The 20,562-nt window shown below is 42.1% G+C and overlaps 1 protein-coding gene across 2 annotated transcripts in view; it reads left to right on the top strand.

Annotated features, from left to right (window-relative positions):
• HAPLN1 (hyaluronan and proteoglycan link protein 1) overlaps positions 1 to 17,268 on the top strand; it is a 217,309-nt gene extending 200,041 nt beyond the window's left edge. For both annotated transcript variants that reach the window (XM_063963954.1, XM_063963953.1), the window contains one exon: positions 14,758 to 17,268. In XM_063963954.1, the coding sequence (XP_063820024.1) occupies positions 14,758 to 15,041 (284 nt within the window). In that variant the 3' untranslated portion in view covers positions 15,042 to 17,268. The remainder of the gene's footprint in view (positions 1 to 14,757) is intronic.
• Positions 17,269 to 20,562: the final 3,294 nt, after the last annotated feature.

The following is a 20,562-nucleotide window of genomic DNA, read 5'->3' as shown; positions in this document are numbered from 1 at the left end:
TTACTACAATCAGGGAGGGCCTGCTTCAAAGTGTAATTACACAGCTAATATACTGTATGGTATATTTCAGTCCTTAACTTCTAAGCCAGGAAAAGATGCACCTTTCTTGGTTGCAACAAGGGGTATCCAATGATGACATTAGTCACTGCAGGTAGTGAATAAAATATGGGATGTCTACTAGGGGAAGCTTTAAAAAAAATGACTTGTAGCCCCTCATTGCAACTTTCAGTCAGAGTTATTTTAAATAATAAAATAGTTTTTATTGAATATGTAAGACAATACAACTGATTTACATTAGAACAAGGTAAACATAAGGAGTAAGAAAGTGCGGTGGGATGGGGAAGATGGTAACAAGAGGAGAGGGAAAAGACAAAGACAACAGTGTCACAAAGAAGAAATAACAATGTAACACGAGTAATACAACTTTGCTGTCACAAAACAATAAGTGAACCATCAATCATATAATACAAGGGATGCAGTCGTCACCCTGATGGTCACAATCCAAACCTTCAGAATCCAGCGCCGGAATCCCGACGGGTGAAAATGCCAACAACTTGAAACGGTAAGTACGAGGCTTAGGATTAGGCTGTAGGAGAAGAAGGGTTAGGTTTAGGCTGCGGAAAGGGAGGGTTAGTAGGGTTAAGCTGCAGGAAGGGATGGCTAGCGGTAGGCTGCGGTGGGGGGTGTCGGTTAGGGTTATGCTGCAGGAGGTGTGAGTTAGGGTTGGGGTTAGGGTTAGCCGTAGAACGCATACCAAAGATTGTTACCGAAAAAAAATAGTTTGGTGTGGCTACTGTAATTAGTAAAGTCTGTGGTGCGCCAAATGGGAAAATTCTGTGTGATTTGGGCAAAGGTGTGTGTGGACACATCTGTATATAATGTACTGTTCTGGAGGTATGGGAGTAGGGGGTGGAGGAGTCACTGCATTTATTGAGAAATAGGGGAATAGACTATAAGAAAAATGTAATGCTGAAGTCAGAACCATAAATGACATATATAAGTGCTCTTTCTAAGTCATAAGTACTGCAGGAAAACAGCTTTCTGACAGCGCATTTCACACATGTTCTGAGATATTGCAGTACTTTAACCTTCTCTATATTCTTGTTAAGCTGTTGTGAATCAGCAAAAAAAAAAAAAAAAACAAACAACAAATCATATCCCATCAGTTGGGGTACATGCATATGCACATATACACAGACTTTTTGGCTAGTATGGGTATTTTTTATGGGATGTCGTCAGGATCCCTTTGGTTGGGATCCCGACAGTCAGCATGCCGCCACAGTATCCTGATGGTCAGAAAGTACTGAGATTATAGGGTTTGCTACTAGGGAAAGAAGAAGAAGCAATTTTATTGTACAGATACATTTTTTAATTACATTTGTGGGTACTAGCAATATTTCATGCAAGTCACTATTTCTCTGGTGATCAGTTTAAAATGTTGTTTTATATGAAAGTATTTGATATAATACATTTCATTAATCAGTGTACTGTTTATCACAAAATGTGTGATACTGCAATTAATTGATAAGATGCTGCTATTTCTGGAACATTTGACGGAGAACACAGCTTTCTGGCACCAGAAGATGCTAATAGGAATTTAAGTATTAGTTTCCATGGAGACTATTTACTTTGCAATCCTCTTCAGACTTTTATTTAAGAGCTCATGTTCACTAAGATTAAGACAAGGCTTGAAAAAAAAAATTGTAAGATAATATATTGGATATGGCATTGTTACATTTCATAAGGTGTACAGTGCTTTACAGGCATGCTGGGACGTCATACAATAAAACATACTATAGCATGGTGGTGAGAAGACAGTGGGAGATGTAGTGACTTCCTAAGGTCATAACACTGGAATCCAACCAAGATGTTCTGTATCAGAATCCTATCACTGTGTTACTTAATTCATGCCACTGGCTGACAGCACAATTCCCAGGCATGGTTTATTAGCAATAACTCAATTTTATTATCACTAAATAGTATCCTGGGTAAGTTAAAACCATCAAATGCAATGAAACATATTATACCCTATCAGTAAATTATGTAAATACTGCATTACGAAATTAAATAATACTTTGTGAACTTTTTATCAACATCCTATATTTATTTAACATTATCATATAGAGAGAGATTTATCAAAGCATGGAGAGATATAAAGTACCAGCCAATCAGCTCCTATCTGCCATGTTACAGGCTGTGTTTGAAAAATGACCGCAGCTGATTGGTTGGTAGTTTGGGGCAGATGTATCATGCATTGAAAATAATGGAGAAGTGCACCAGTGGAGAAGTTGCCCATAGCAACCAATCAGATTCTACAGTACCTATCATTTGATAGAATATACTTAATAAATGCTATGTCAGAGCTGATTGGTTGCTATGGGCAACTTCCCCACTAGGCCACTTCTCTACTCTTATCACTGCTTCATACATCAGCTCCTCAGTCTTGCTCTTTATTATTTTTTCAGAAGTTTTGATAAATCTCCCTCATAAATTGTTACATTGTAATGGACATTAAATACTAATATCAGTTCCTTTTATTTGTTCACTTGTAACTGCAGTGGTGATGCCATTTTTGCGTATTTTTGTGGCGTGCCTATTATAGTTTTACTAGCATAAGACTCCCCATACTTTCATGTCTTACCTGTACATTGGAATAGTAATGGTACCTTAAGGTGTAGTTACCATAGGTACAGAGAGTGCAGCTGCTATAGGGACCAGATCTGAGAGGGGCCCACCTTCCTGTCAAAGTTAATGTGTTATTTATATTTATTTCCATTAGGTGGTCCAAAGAGACACACTTTTGCCTTTGGGGCCTACAATATAACTAACTAGTTACCAGCCCGTCAAAATGACAGAACAACATAGCAGTAAAGTCAGCACCGACACTTGAAATGCTCCATCAGGTGCCATCTAGTGGCTGCCGGCATACAAAACCCTATAATTCCCCCCCCATAGAGATGAGGAGCAGCTTTAGCCTTTTATTATATAGGATTATGCTCCTGGACCTGCTCATTCCAATGTGGTATAAAATGAACTGGGGGGCATTATAGTGTTACATTATATGAGTCGGGCACTGTAATGTGGCACAGTATGAAGTGGAGGTACTATAATATGAACTTGGGGCACTGTAATGTGGCATAATATGAACCTGGTAATGTCAGTTGCGGTTACTGTGTCACATAATGTGTACTGGCAGTCCTACAATGTGACATAACAGTAACTAGGGCACTGCTATGCTTCAGAAAATGAACTAGGGCACTGTTAGGGGGTATAAATTAACAACTGCTGCAAAGAGGGGTGGTATTCAGTATGCCGGCTGTTTGGATCCTGGCGCTCAGTATACCGGCGCTGGAATTCCGACACCTGGCATACCGACAACTATTCTCCCTCTTGGGGATCCACGACCCCCCTGGAGGGAGAATAAATAGCATGGCGAGCGTAGCTCGTCACCGTGCCTGCAGCATGGTGAGCACAGTGAGCCCGCAAGGGGCTCATTTGCGCTCGCCCAGCTGCCGGCATGCCGGCGGTTGGGATCACGGAGCATAACATACTACACCTGCAAAGAGATGTCTCTCTAGAAGCATTGGGGCAGGGGCCCTTCAAAATGTTGCTTTGGGGCCCACAAAGTACTGGCTATGCCCCTGATGGTGCCTATAGTAAGCACAAGGGGGGTCATTCAGGTGCGGTTGTTGCAATGATTTGTTGTATGCAATTGTGATTGTATGCCAATATGGGCAGAAGCTAAGCTGTGCAAAAGGACGCCCACTGCATACAGCGCTGCATGATTATGAAACATCGCTACATCATCACTCATCGGGTCGCCACACAGATTCCGAATGCCTGTGTAGACACGCAGGCTGAGCTGCTCTCCCAGGAATTAGAGTGCTCTCCAGTAGCATGTGTGATCACAGCTGCTAATATATGCATGCCCAGAAAACGCCATCCAAATGACCATGACATGCCTGCATTTGCCCGACCACTCCCCATTACCACCCCCAAACACTGTATCCTGTCACTCACTTTGCAACTAAAATCTTGCGTTGACCACATTCGCGAATCAGTGGATGCACTGCGGCTAAGACGCATGTGCAGCTTGAAAATATCGAGTGATATGCGTACAACCACCACTTTGCGTATGCACCTGAATGACCCCAAGGTTCTATAAATGTGAGACTATTTGATCATTTTCTACGTTTTATTGCTTACTCTTTCTGGCCTCATTTACAAAAGTCCTTTGGCCCTTTTATCACGAATGTATAGAAAACTAGAAGCAGCAGGAATTTGTTTAGGCTTGTAAGCATTAAATAGCCGTTATTATGGAATGCAGCAGTGTATTGCTAACATCCCAATCCATAGTGCACCTCACAACACTGTTTAATATGTATGCTCCATATAACTTCATATTAAAATGTTTACTTAATGACAGGTCTGTTCAGTTGAAGTAGAGTACAGAGCACACATGGGGACAAAACAGGGATCATAGTAACATTATGCAAGTCTGTGACTAGGAGCATGGGTTTAACAAACATGGCTAGAGATGCTGAGGACGAAGAATCAGTTGGGCGCAAGATTTAACGAGGTAAAAAACCTTGCATACCTCGTGCCCAGTTTTGGATTACTATAGGTTGGCATTCTCCCGACACCCACGGTATCCAATTAGTAAGAAAGTGGTCACATGAAAAAAAATTATACTTACCTCTCAGGGGGTCTCTGGTGTTCCCCCTTCCATCACTGCTGGAAGTCTCCGGTGGTCTCCATGGCTCCCGGTGGTCTCCCCTCTATCACTGCTGGGAGGCTCCGTGGTGTTGGGAGAAGTAGTTCCTAATGGTTTATGTACAAATCCAATGGTTGTGGGGCTGTCACATGCGCAGAACAGGTCTTGCTATATCACTCACAGCCTCCTGTCAGCGGCAGAATGGTTGACATGCTGTGGTGTTTGGGGGTCGGCACCCAGCACCGTTTTTCAAAATGGGAGGGTGTCAGACCGTTTTAAGGTGTGATGGGTCCAGGGTCTGCATTGTCTGACACAGATTAATTGGACCTGGGTAAGTATTATCAGGTGCGCAATCAACAGCAGCCAGTAAGGGAAGGGTAGGTTCCCGTTTGGGTAGATAACAAAAATGAAAGTGTGTGTTCCAGCGCTGGCTGTTTATAGAAAAATAGAAAAATAGAACGGCTTGTTATAATAATAAGGCTGGCTTGGACTCATAATAGCATCACCGGATGTCAGACTAAATGAAGTCTTGAGGTGAAAGTGACAGATACCGGTAGGCCAAGGTAATGGTGCAAGGTAATGGTTCCTCAGCTAGGAAAGAGTTCTCTGTGAGGTGGGGAATCCGTTCTACCAAAGGTGCTTGAAGTCCCAGTAAGGCAAAAAGAGGGTCCAAATATCGCCAGCATGCAAGTAGGAGATCCAGATGGCAGGGCACAGTGGTGGGTAGGCTCAACACGTTTCGCTGGTATAATGTGACCAGCTTCCTCAGGATCCAGCCTTATTGTGGAGATCTTTGGCAACCAAGCTACACCAGCATAGAGAATTGGTGATATATATTAATATTCATGAATTTCTGATTATACATGTTGTGTGTAATTTTAATAAATTGTTATCTATATTTTTAATATTACAAACCGTTCTGTTTTTCTACAAACAGCCAGCGTTGGTATACACTTTCCTAATTGGACATGGGTGTCTGGATCCGACGACCAGCTTGAGCAAGCTATAGCTTACATAGGCTGACAGTGCATAAAAACACTGCAAATAGCGACCGATGGTCATGATGGTTTCAGAGGCTGCGTCCATAGGCGCAGCACTCAGATCTTGCATATGCGTGCAGGAGGCCCCTATCTCCTACAGATATCACCTGCTGCATTTGAATTTTAATTACCATGGAATTGCGCAGCCGCTTCCTTCCTTACATGAATTAGGTCCTTTGACACTGCCCAGAAGGTGAAGAAGTGAATCTGATAGTGTAGGCAGGAAAACACGAGAAAAGAAGGAAAATACATGGAAAAAGGCCTTGCTCTTGAAAGTATACAATGTGGGGGGTGGGTGGGCAGACAAAAAAGGGATGGGAGGGGCAGTAGGGCTGTAGTATGAGAAGGCTGTTAAGATTTGTTGAAAATATGAGTTTTCTAATCTTGGGGAGTAGTGAATGGTCTGATTGTGCATAGGAGTAAGTTACAAAAGTGCAGAGGATGTGATGATGAGACATTTCAGTTTTATTCTATAGGAGATAGGGAGCCAGTATAGCAACTGGCAGAGAGTGGAGGTCAACACAGAACACAGATAGGATAATAGCCTGAGCAGTGGCAATGAAGATAGAGGTGGGTGAGAGGGAGGTTACATAGGATGGTGAAATAGTTAAGGTGAGAGAAAATGAGAGAATGGATTTGTGGTGTGTCCAAGGTGAAATGTCATCATAGAAATGGTCCTAATTCCCAAATGTATTAAACCTTAAAATGTGATAGAGTGGAGACGGATACAAGAGTGATAAAGTACCAGCCAATCAGCTCATAACTGTCACTTTTCAACCACAGCCTGTTACATGGCAGTTAGGAAGCTGATTGGCTGGTCATTTATCACTCTTTATGTGTCTCCACTATACCACTTTTTAAGGCTTAATACATTTGGGCCTAAGATGGAATCAGCAGGGATGGAAGATAGACTTATTTTGTGAGGGGAGAGTCTAGGATGACTTGAGTAGGGGATAGTATTGTCAATGGTCAGTGAGAGGAGAGGAGGTGAGGGGGTAACATCTCTAGTTGTATGTATATATATATATATATATATCTTCCATGCTCTAGTTCTATTCACTGTCCTTACAAAAACATAAAATACTAAAAAGCTCATAGAAAAAAACACATTAATCAGAACAGCACATATTTCCTAGCAACTGATTTGCCAATTGTGTGCATACTAGTGATGTGCACCGGAAATTTTTCGGGTTTTGTGTTTTGGTTTTGGGTTCGGTTCCGCGGCCGTGTTTTGGGTTCGAACGCGTTTTGGCAAAACCTCACCGAAATTTTTTGGTCGGATTCGGGTGTGTTTTGGATTCGGGTGTTTTTTTCAAAAAACCCTAAAAAACAGCTTAAATCATAGAATTTGGGGGTCATTTTGATCCCATAGTATTATTAACCTCAATAACCATAATTTCCACTCATTTTCAGTCTATTCTGAACACCTCACACCTCACAATATTATTTTTAGTCCTAAAATTTGCACCGAGGTAGCTGTGTGACTAAGCTAAGCGACCCAAGTGGCCGACACAAACACCTGGCCCATCTAGGAGTGGCACTGCAGTGTCACGCAGGATGGCCCTTCAAAAAAATACTCCCCAAACAGCACATGACGCAAAGAAAAAAAGAGGCGCAATGAGGTAGCTGTGTGACTAAGATAAGCGACCCAAGTGGCCGACACGAGCACCTGGCCCATCTAGGAGTGGCACTGCAGTGTCACGCAGGATGGCCCTTCAAAAAAATACTCCCCAAACAGCACATGACGCAAAGAAAAAAAGAGGCGCAATGAGGTAGCTGTGTGACTAAGCTAAGCGACCCAAGTGGCCGACACAAACACCTGGCCCATCTAGGAGTGGCACTGCAGTGTCAGACAGGATGGCACTTGAAAAAAATACTCACCAAACAGCACATGACGCAAAGAAAAAAAGAGGTGCAATGAGGTAGCTGTGTGACTAAGCTAAGCGACCCAAGTGGCCGACACAAACACCTGGCCCATCTAGGAGTGGCACTGCAGTGTCACGCAGGATGGCCCTTCAAAAAAATACTCCCCAAACAGCACATGACGCAAAGAAAAATGAAAGAAAAAAGAGGTGCAAGATGGAATTGTCCTTGGGCCCTCCCACCCACCCTTATGTTGTATAAACAGGACATGCACACTTTAACGAACCCATCATTTCAGCGACAGGGTCTGCCACACGACTGTGACTGAAATGACTGGTTGGTTTGGGCCCTCACCAAAAAAGAAGCAATCAATCTCTCCTTGCACAAACTGGCTCTACAGAGGCAAGATGTCCACCTCATCATCATCGTCCGATTTCATCACCCCTTTCACTGTGTACATCCCCCTCCTCACAGATTATTAATTCGTCCCCACTGGAATCCACCATCTCAGGTCCCCGTGTACTTTCTGGAGGCAATTGCTGCTGGTGAATGTCTCCACGGAGGAATTGATTATAATTCATTTTAATGAACATCATCTTCTCCACATTTTCTGGAAGTAACCTCGTACGCCAATTGCTGACAAGGTGAGCGGCGGCACTAAACACTCTTTCGGAGTACACACTGGAGGGAGGGCAACTTAGGTAGAATAAAGCCAGTTTGTGCAAGGGCCTCCAAATTGCCTCTTTTTCCTGCCAGTATACGTACGGACTGTCTGACGTGCCTACTTGGATGCGGTCACTCATATAATCCTCCACCATTCTTTCAATGGTGAGAGAATCATATGCAGTGACAGTAGACGACATGTCAGTAATCGTTGGCAGGTCCTTCAGTCCGGACCAGATGTCAGCACTCGCTCCAGACTGCCCTGCATCGCCGCCAGTGGGTGGGCTCGGAATTCGTAGCCTTTTCCTCGCACCCCCAGTTGCGGGAGAATGTGAAGGAGGAGATGTTGACGGGTCACGTTCCGCTTGACTTGACAAATTTCTCACCAGCAGGTCTTTGAACCTCTGCAGACTTGTGTCTGCCGGAAAGAGAGATACAACGTAGGTTTTAAATCTAGGATCGAGCACGGTGGCCAAAATGTAGTGCTCTGATTTCAACAGATTGACCACCCGTGAATCCTGGTTAAGCGAATGAAGGGCTCCATCCACAAGTCATACATGCCTAGCGGAATCGCTCTGTTTTAGCTCCTCCTTCAATGTCTCCAGTTTCTTCTGCAAAAGCCTGATGAGGGGAATGACCTGACTCAGGCTGGCAGTGTCTGAACTGACTTCACGTGTGGCAAGTTCAAAAGGTTGCAGAACCTTGCACAACGTTGTAATCATTCTCCACTGCGCTTGAGTCAGGTGCATTCCACCTCCTTTGCCTATATCATGGCCAGATGTATAGGCTTGAATGGCCTTTTGCTGCTCCTCCATCCTCTGAAGCATATAGAGGGTTGAATTCCACCTGGTTACCACCTCTTGCTTCAGATGATGGCAGGGCAGGTTCAGGTGTTTTTGGTGGTGCTCCAGTCTTCTGTACGCGGTGCCTGTACGCCGAAAGTGGCCCGCAATTCTTCTGGCCACCGACAGCATCTCTTGCACGCCCCTGTCGTTTTTTAAATAATTCTGCACCATCAAATTCAAGGTATGTGCAAAACATGGGACGTGCTGGAATTTGCTCAGATGTAATGCACGCACAATATTGCTGGCGTTGTCCGATGCCACAAATCCCCAGGAGAGTCCAATTGGGGTAAGCCATTCTGCGAAGATCTTCCTCAGTTGCCGTAAGAGGTTGTCAGCTGTGTGCCTCTTCTGGAAAGCGGTGATACAAAGCGTAGCCTGCCTAGGAACGAGTTGGCGTTTGCGAGATGCTGCTACTGGTGCCGCCGCTGCTGTTCTTGCAGCGGGAGGCAATACATCTAACCAGTGGGCTGTCACAGTCATGTAGTCCTGAGTCTGCCCTGCTCCACTTGTCCACATGTCCGTGGTTAAGTGGACATTGGGTACAACTGCATTTTTTAGGACACTGGTGAGTCTTTTTCTGAGGTCTGTGTACATTTTCGGTATCGCCTGCCTAGAGAAATGGAACCTAGATGGTATTTGGTACCGGGGACACAGTACCTCAATCAAGTCTCTAGTTGGCTCTGAATTAACGATGGATACCGGAACCACGTTTCTCACCGCCCAGGCTGCCAAGGCCTCAGTTATCCGCTTTGCAGCAGGATGACTGCTGTGATATTTCATCTTCCTCGCAAAGGACTGTTGGACAGTCAATTGCTTACTGGAAGTAGTACAAGTGGTCTTCCGACTTCCCCTCTGGGATGACGATCGACTCCCAGCAGCAACAACAGCAGCGCCAGCAGCAGTAGGCGTTACACTCAAGGATCCACCGGAGGAATCCCAGGCAGGAGAGAACTCGTCAGACTTGCCAGTGACATGGCCTGCAGGACTATTGGCTTTCCTGGGTAAGGAGGAAATTGACACTGAGGGAGTTGGTGGTGTGGTTTGCAGGAGCTTGGTTACAAGAGGAAGGGATTTAGTGGTCAGTGGACTGCTTCCGCTGTCACCCAAAGTTTTTGAACTTGTCACTGACTTATGATGAATGTGCTGCAGGTGACGTATAAGGGAGGATGTTCCGAGGTGGTTAACGTCCTTACCCCTACTTATTACAGCTTGACAAAGGCAACACACGGCTTGACACCTGTTGTCCGCATTTCTGTTGAAATAATTCCACACCGAAGAGCTGATTTTTTTGTATTTTGACCAGGCATGTCAATGGCCATATTCGTCCCACGGACAACAGGTGTCTCCCCGGGTGCCTGACTTAAACAAACCACGTCACCATCAGAATCCTCCTTGTCAATTTCCTCCCCAGCGCCAGCAACACCCATATCCTCATCCTGGTGTACTTCAACAGTGACATCTTCCTGTCCAGTGTTGGGAAGGTCAGGCATCGCAACCAACACAATTGGACTCTCATTGGGGATTTGTGACTTCGAAGAACGCACAGTTCTTTGCTGTGCTTTTGCCAGCTTAAGTCTTTTCTTTTTTCTAGCGAGAGGATGAGTGCTTCCATCCTCATGTGAAGCTGAACCACTAGCCATGAACATAGGCCAGGGCCTCAGCCGTTCCTTGCCACTCCGTGTCATAAATGGCATATTGGCAAGTTTACGCTTCTCCTCAGACGCTTTTAATTTTGATTTTTGGATCATTTTTTTACTGATCTTTTGTGTTTTGGATTTTACATGCTCTGTACTATGACATTGGGCATCGGCCTTGGCAGACGACGTTGATGGCATTTCATCGTCTCGGCCATGACTAGTGGTAGCAGCTTCAGCACGAGGTGGAAGTGGATCTTGATCTTTCCCTATTTTTTTAACCTCCACATTTTTGTTCTCCATATTTTAATGCGCACAACTAAAAGGCACCACAGGTATACAATGTAGATGGATGGATAGTATACTTTATGTATGACGACGAGTGACTGAAGACACAGAGGTAGGTACAGCAGTGGCCTACCGTACTGCTATCTACAGTATAATGGACCTGGTGGACACTGTCAGCAGACTGCGTTTATAGTATAAAGAAAAAAAGACACCACAGGTATACAATGTAGATGGATGCATAGTATACTTTATGTATGACGACGAGTGACTGAAGACACAGAGGTAGGTACAGCAGTGGCCTACCGTACTGCTATATACAGTATAATGGACCTGGTGGACACTGTCAGCAGACTGGGTTTATAGTATAAAGAAAAAAAGACACCACAGGTATACAATGTAGATGGATGGATAGTATACTTTATGTATGACGACGAGTGACTGAAGACACAGAGGTAGGTACAGCAGTGGCCTACCGTACTGCTATATACAGTATAATGGACCTGGTGGACACTGTCAGCAGACTGCGTTTATAGTATAAAGAAAAAAAGACACCACAGGTATACAATGTAGATGGATGGATAGTATACTTTATGTATGACGACGAGTGACTGAAGACACAGAGGTAGGTACAGCAGTGGCCTACCGTACTGCTATATACAGTATAATGGACCTGGTGGACACTGTCAGCAGACTGCGTTTATAGTATAAAGAAAAAAAGACACCACAGGTATACAATGTTGATGGGTGGATAGTATACTTTATGTATGACGACGAGTGACTGAAGACACAGAGGTAGGTACAGCAGTGGCCTACCGTACTGCTATATACAGTATAATGGACCTAGTGGACACTGTCAGCAGACTGCGTTTATAGTATAAAGAAAAAAAGACACCACAGGTATACAATGTAGATGGATGGATAGTATACTTTATGTATGACGATGAGTGACTGAAGACACAGAGGTAGGTACAGCAGTGGCCTACCGTACTGCTATATACAGTATAATGGACCTGGTGGACACTGTCAGCAGACTGCGTTTATAGTATAAAGAAAAAAAGACACCACAGGTATACAATGTAGATGGATGGATAGTATACTTTATGTATGACGACGAGTGACTGAAGACACAGAGGTAGGTACAGCAGTGGCCTACCGTACTGCTATATACAGTATAATGGACCTGGTGGACACTGTCAGCAGACTGCGTTTATAGTATAAAGAAAAAAAGACACCACAGGTATACAATGTAGATGGATGGATAGTATACTTTATGTATGACGACGAGTGACTGAAGACACAGAGGTAGGTACAGCAGTGGCCTACCGTACTGCTATATACAGTATAATGGACCTGGTGGACACTGTCAGCAGACTGCGTTTATAGTATAAAGAAAAAAAGACACCACAGGTATACAATGTAGATGGATGGATAGTATACTTTATGTATGACGGCGAGTGACTGAAGACACAGAGGTAGGTACAGCAGTGGCCTACCGTACTGCTATATACAGTATAATGGACCTGGTGGACACTGTCAGCAGACTGCGTTTATACTTATAGTATAAAGAAAAAAAGACACCACAGGAGTGTTTTTCAGGCAGACAAACGTATACTGGTGGTCACTGTCAGCAAAACTGTGCACTGTACTCCTGCTATAGCTGCTCCCCAGTCTCCCCCACAATTAAGCAGTGTGAGCACTCAGCACAGTCAGATATATCATGCAGCACACTGAGGCTGAGCACAGATATGGTATGGAGCGTTTTTTTCAGGCAGAGAACGGATAAAAAAAAAACTAGCAAAACTCTGCACTGTACTCCTCCTAACAGCTGCTCCCCAATCCTCCCCACAATAAGCTAAGCAGTAGCAATCAGATCAACTAACTTTAACTATATAAACGGAGAGGACGCCAGCCACGTCCTCTCCCTATCAATCTCAATGCACGTGTGAAAATGGCGGCGACGCGCGGCTGCTTATATAGAATCCGAATCTCGCGAGAATCCGACAGCGGGATGATGACGTTCGGGCGCGCTCGGGTTAGCCGAGCCATACGGGAGAATCCGAGTATGGCTCGGACCCGTGTAAAAAGGGTAAAGTTCGGGGGGGTTCGGTTTCTCGGAAACCGAACCCGCTCATCACTAGTGCATACTGTATATATCTTTTTGACCAATTTCTGTTTTTGTGAAATGCCTTTGTGGATATGTTTTCACACTGTTTGAGATGCTACGGTCCTAGTTGAGCTCACAGTATTAAAATCCTATGTTAAAGTCCTGACTTTGGGCCATTCTACTACACAGTTTGGAGAAGCAGGCAGAATTGCAGTATTTTCATGATTGGTCAGGAGACTCAGCAGCTGCATGATATACAAGGGGGAAGATAGCATCACATGGTTGGATGTAAACTGGACCTATGACTTTCACATCCAACCTGGTGACCTTTCTTCATACAGGTACAGCAGCTGCTGTGGAACCTCACAGTCAGTCATGATGGTAGATGTTATAAGTAATTCCCAGGCCTGTGCGAGCCGTATTTATTTATGAGAGAGTAGGATTGCTTTTTTTTCATGCTTAACATTTGCACATTTATTATTCTAAATGAAAATCGTTAGACTGGATGCCAAAATTACATTAATGGATATTTCTAAATAAGAAAAAATGTTGTTTCCTCTTTTTTTGTTGTTTATATACATATCTTTTTTATTTAATAGCATGATGGCCAGTTTCTAAGTGTTCTACAAAACAATCTCTTTAAGCAATAGAACAGACACAGTGCTTTTTTATACCTCTATAGGAATCTTTCTAGTTCAGCTTAAAACCGCTAAAATTGCAAACAATGAACATTACATAATTAGAATGAAACAAATCAAATACTTTATGTTATATTACAGCTAAATCCATGGGCGGATTTAGGGGTCATGCCGCGCCTAGGCACAACCGTAACTGCCGCCCCAGCCTCCCTAATTTTATAATTTTTATTGATTGGTTATAAACTCTCATTTGATGATAGCTAATTTAATAGAATAATTAAAAAAGCCACTATGACATTTTTTATATTATTAAGTATGTATACATATTTACTAAGTAGGACAGCTTATAGGGGCAGTCTGTGCGTGTCCTACCCATTTATACACCATTCAAGATGGCATATGGTATAGTACAGTGGATATATTGTGCAGTTACTGACACTTTTTGGGCTGACAGTACCAACACAAGCATCCAAGTGCCACCCCTAAACAGGTGCCACCCCTAGGCACGTGCCTCAGGTGCCTAATGGGAAATTCGCCACTGGCTAAATCTAAAGTTTCCAACCCAAGAAAAAATACCATTATACTGTAGGTTCCTATCAGATTAAACCTGCACACCATTCAGTTTACAGTATATCTTTGTTATGCCGTCATTAATGTATAATTTTAGGTACACAGCAAACTCATATTCCTTCAAAGCAATGTGTTTAGTTTGCCGGAAAAAAGCCCCCATGCTACTCTGCTCATTGGAGCTTCACTACAAATGCACCAGCCCCTGCAGAGCTTTAGAAAAGAAGGGGAGGAACTTCATTACAGTGAATTTCCTCACCATCACCAGTTGTTCTAGAATTAGACATACAGACTTTTTGCTGAAGTATTTTATTTATTTAATGTTTTCTTCATTATGTGTTGTAAATCAACTTGGCTTTTAGATTTTAATGAGCAATTTCTTTTTTCCTTTTTTTCAATAGGTCGTTTCTACTACCTTATACACCCAACAAAGCTTACTTACGATGAAGCTGTGCAGGCCTGTATTAAAGATGGTGCTCAGATTGCTAAAGTAGGCCAGATGTATGCAGCATGGAAGTTCCTTGGCTACGACCGATGTGATGGAGGATGGTTGGCTGATGGCAGTGTCCGTTACCCAATCTCAAGGCCAAGAAGACGCTGCAGTCCCAATGAGGCAGCTGTACGTTTTGTAGGTTTCCCAGACAAAAAGCACAAGCTATATGGTGTTTACTGTTATAAAGCATAGAACTACAATATCCTAAGAATACAAAACAGTATTAAAGAAAACATTAAGAACATGTGAAAGATTTATTTTAAAAATGAACTCATGCAAGCTATAAAAACTGTGATAAACCTTTTTACTTACTGTAAAAATTATTGTCATAAATCCATGTCATTCGCGTAATTTTTTTGTATGAAATTCTTTTTATAAATCATCTGTGCAAAAAAAAAATATTTTAAGAAAAATTCTAATTAATTTTGAACTAGAGCAGAATGATTATTAAATCATAACAAACTATACCAAGTAGTATACAAAGTAGTTTAATGAATGGGACATGCCATAGCTTGACAGTTGCTAAAATGTAAAATGTGGAATGCAAGATTATTCCAAACAAAAGTATATAAAGCACATTTTTAAATTGTTGCTATACAGATATTTTTAAATGCACTACCAGGAAAACAAATGATCATCAGGTTTAAATTATGTCCTTCCAGTGTCTAAATGCTTGTTTTGCAAACCTAGAAGGACAGTTTGCAAAAAGCTTAAGTATTTCAATTGTATTCGCTTTGAAACATGGTTTTATGATTATGAAAAAAACCACAAAAAATAATAATCCAGTGATGTTGTATGAAGCACAGCAAAAAAAAAAAAATATTGTCAACATTCAAACTGTATTTTTATTGTGTATGAAATATTAATGAATGTTTGCATAATTAATGTATGAACCCTACTTTGTTTTTAATTGCGCTAAATGATGCCTAAGCAGCATTGAGTTACAGGTACATTTTACAAGCTTTACTCGGTTATTTAAGCAGCAAAGGTTGTTTAGTAAGACGCATTTAGCATCTTCTCAGGGCAGTTATTCCATGTGAACTGCTGGACAGAACAAAACACAAAAAAATTATAACAAATTTATTATATGTAAGTCTTTAAATATTATTGTCTTTATAAAGATATATTTAATATTTTGTTCATATTTACAGTGAAAGTATAAATGCAATTGGATTTAATTATTCATTAACAATAATATAATACATGTTCCCTGTTTTTAAAACGTTAATTTCTTCTCATACCTAAGAGCACGCGCCTATTTAATTAAACAAATAGTATGAAATAAATAATTGCGTGTATTATAGCTATGATATTATCCTTCCTCTTATTAAATGCCAATAATATGATGTGTCAGAATATTGTCAAAGTATATTTATATTTCGTTGAGCATGCAGCGCAGGGACAAAAAGACAACACTATGTTTTTTTCCAAATTATTTTATGTTTGTTGTAGAGAATGTTTTCTTATTTTAAAAAGCACACTTCTTATTTTATCAAATTTTATTTATAAAATTCCCAACTCTTTATATTATTATGATAAGAAAATATAACTCCTGAATTAATGCGTTACATCCTTACCCTACTGATGTTATTGAGTATTTAGAATTTTATAGTGTTGTCCATGATTTTAGTTTCCAAACATAATGAGTTTTTATCAGTAATTTGAGAAATTCTTTACATGGAAAGAAACACGCTTATGAATTGTATGCATACCACAAATAAATATCAGATATACTGTAAGCATGTAGACTATAACATTGATAGCTTAAAATTATATATTTCCATATTTAAAAACTTAGCTTCACAGGAAGTACAAAAATATATTAACATATCCAGAGGCATATAATATGGATTTGTGCAATTAAAATGTTGTTTTGTATTGAAGGCTTAAATTATACAAATAATTTAAATGCAGCTAAAAAAATGCATAGCAGATATAATAAGTAAGAAAAAATAATAATTTCTGAAGAAAAAAGGTTCATAAGTGATTGTTACACAAATGGAAGTTTGTCACAAAGCAAATATGTTTACATGGGTTTAACTTTAAATAAAGGCAAGCTAAAAGTAATTGAGTTGCAACAACTTTTAAGGTTGTTTTGCTCTTTATGAAGTATTCACTTAATATAAGAAGTAAAGTTTTTACTAGGCAAACCTAAGCTACATTGTATAACAATTCAGATCTGTACAGGGGTGCTAAATAATTGAAGCTTGTACATTCATATTTGTTAAGCTTCATTTTAGGGTAAGGAACCCTGATTTTACTGCCTATCTGGTCTACAGTATAGCCTTTTATGGGCCATAAGTAATGGTAAGCTCTGACTGCCTAGAAACGATAACACATTTCAGTCGATTAGACTTCTGAGAAATGTTTTCATGAGATCATCTAAGGCACAAGATAAAACACAGGGAGGGGGGAGGGGGGGGGGTGGAGGGGAGAGAGTTGTATCAAATAAGCGAAAACACAGTGGTATGAAAACCAGAAAAACAGAATAGGAAACAATACTGCAATAGAGACTCATTCAGTAAATAAAAATGAATCCTAGGTTACGTTAAAGTCAACTTTGCTGTTTGTGATAAATATGTAATGGACTTTTAAGATATGAAAACATTTAAGCACACTATGAAACCTTGTTTAGAAGGATAGGGGTATAGATATTGTAAGGGCCATACAATAACTGGATGTTTTAAGAGAGAAGAATAATTACTATAAAATACATAAAAAGTAATGGGCTTGCTCTACTATTGAGAAGACCGTGGTGCTGCAGGGAAAAATGAATTGTATTATAAGGAAAAATGTGACAATAAACTACAAATTATTTTATATTTTTCGGACTTTGTTTTCTTATTTAACATGCACACTTGTAGCCTTCAACGGCAGAGAAAAACAACTTACAGTAATTAAGATGATCTGCAATATTATGATGGATTAACCTCACTTATCTTCACAGCAAAATGTTCTATTCTTACAGCTGACAGCTTAATATGGGGCCTAATTCAGACCTGTTCACTCGCTAGGGTTTTTTTGCAGTCCTCGTTCGCATAGTCACCGCCCACAGGGGAGTGTATTTTCGCTTTGCAAGTGTGCGATCGCATGTGTAGCAGAGCGGTACAAACAGATCTTGTGCAGTCTCTGAGTAGCCCAGGACTTACTCAGCCGCTGCAATCACTTCAGCCTGTCCGGGACTGGAATTGACGTCAGGAACCCTCCCTGCAAACGCTTGGACACGCCTGCGTTTTTCCAACCACACCCTGAAAACGGTCAGTTGACACCCACAAATGGATTCTTCCTGTCAATCTCCTTGTGAACACCCGTGTGAATGGATTCTTCGCACAAACCCGTCGCTGAGCGGCGATCCGCTTTGTACCCGTGTGACGCACCTGCGCATTGCGTTGCATACGCATGCACAGTTTAGACCTGATCGCCTGCTGTACGAAAATGCAGTTTAGCGATCAGGTCTGAATTAGGCCCAAGGTTAGATCTAATTTCATTACCGTGTATGGTTTATACATAATGTAATACATGTGCTGCTAAATGCAACACTACAAGTTATCTATGCCTTTCTACAGTATGTATGAATGACACTGTAGACAGGCATAGAAATCTTGTGGATGGTCACAGGATACCGGTGCTTATGATGCTGATGGTCACATGACTGACAGCTGCATGCCGACACTCACAATCCTGACACCTGGTGGTATGTTAACCCACTCCCCTCTCTACCCTCCTTTCCCACAGCCTAACACTAACCCTCACTTCTTGCAGTCGGGATTCCAGCACCAGTCTCCTGACCACCGGCATTTCAATCGTTGGTATGCCCACTCATTGGCGTTTCTATAATGGGTGCACTGTGTGCGGTGCACATGGGCTCATGAGTCCCGGGGGGGCTCACACCGCACACACTGCACCCATTTCTCCTATACTTACCTTTCCGGAGTCCATTGCTGACTGTGTGTGGGCCCCCTCCTCTACTGTAGCCGTCGCGCTGCTGCTAGCGCACTGACCACTATAGACTCTGGCACAGTGCCAGAGTCTACAGCGCATGCGCAGGACTCCAAAAAAATGGCGCGGCGGCCATCTTTTGGAGACCTGCGCATGTGCTGTAGACTCTGGTACTGTGCCAGAGTCTACAGCACTCAGAGCGCTAGCAGCGGCGTGACGGCTACGGGAGAGGAGGTGGCCCACACACGGAGTCTGCACACGGGTCCCCTCCTCTCTAGAGACGCCCCTGTGCCCACTACAGATGTGTCCTCCTACATCTTTGCTACAGTCACGTTAAGCAGCCTTCTAGTCATGCTATAGTGTGACTCAGTATCTCTGAGCGCCTTTATGTGTGACTTTTTCCATTTAAATGCGTCTAAATTGCTTTGCTATGCGAATAGGATGCACAAGAAGCTTAAGCTGATTAAAATGATATTCTGCATGCCTATATTCTGTGTGTGACTGCTGCTACACCTGCATATGAAATGCTACATTACAGGGTTCTCCTTGAAATCACTTTAATGTAGCATTTTGTATGCAGATACAGCCACAGTCGCACAAAGAATATAGAAATGCCGCTTCTCATTTGTTAAAGTCGAAAAATATTACAGAACACACAGCACGTATAAAATACACACACATGCCCACTGCGCGTGCACTTGTTCCGCCGTGCGTGCACATATCCGCAATTTGCGTATGGTCGCTCCCGCGGTCCTGCGCATGGTATGGGTATTTACGGCGGAGTTTGTGAACACATGGAGGGCTATCAAAACATTACATATTTAATCCAAATAGTGCACATTGTACACATAGTCCCCCTGCACCACATCAGCAAGTATCAACAGTTTAAATGATTCCAGAACAAAGGGATTCACCTTTGCATGATAGGAGGGGACAGTCTAAGGTTATAAGATGGTGTCTGGTATCCAGCTGTAGGGTATTTTAAGGGTAACATTCCGGTGTTGGTTTGCGGAAGATCGCATGTTCCTGTGGCTAGTTATGTGCAGAAGCAGAATATAGATATAAACTGTATTTACTGTATATTATGTATGCGGCGGGAATCCAGAGGAGACCACCCACAAGAACAGTTGAGAAAGACATCGCCCACCTTTTCAAATCAACCTATGACCTCTCCTGTACTGTAAAGATGCATCCCTGTGTCCAATGGACAAAGGGATTACAGTATCCATTGTATTGCTTTTGGAAGACTTGTATAAATAAAGTCTGCTGCAGCCCGGCCACACACAAGACTCTTAACGTTATCTACCTGATAGCGGAGGACCGGACCGGGAGGCGCATGCGAATATTCTCACGTATGTACATTGACTGTAGCCATTTACTCTGTTGTATTGTAGTGCATAATTTGTATTGTTAACTCCCTTTCAGAAATATTACTCTGTGGTGTCGGAACCCAGTGATTAACTACAAATCGGTGTTGTGTCCTCTTTTCCCTGCTAGGGTTTAAAGTGTATTACATTGACTAACTGCATAAGGTTTAAAAGTGTATTGAATTGGGTGTGTACGCGCTGCGTGTACTTTGTACCCCTAGCGTGGCGTTTGTATGCAGAGTCCGTACATGGTACGGGACTCATTACGCAAATAGCGTAAGAGGTACGTAGAGTGCATATTAAGTTTAGCGGCCGCAGCGGCTCCATGGTAAAAGTGTGTTTAAAGGTATAGCTTTATGTTTTAAGATAATATCGACATTATCAATTGGGGGCATCGTCCGGTTTTT

The sequence above is a fragment of the Pseudophryne corroboree genome, chromosome 1, assembly GCF_028390025.1.
Source record: "Pseudophryne corroboree isolate aPseCor3 chromosome 1, aPseCor3.hap2, whole genome shotgun sequence".
NCBI classification, from domain to species: domain Eukaryota; kingdom Metazoa; phylum Chordata; class Amphibia; order Anura; family Myobatrachidae; genus Pseudophryne; species Pseudophryne corroboree.
Note: the sequence above shows the minus strand (reverse complement) of the source record. Positions and strands in the feature narration are given on the sequence as shown.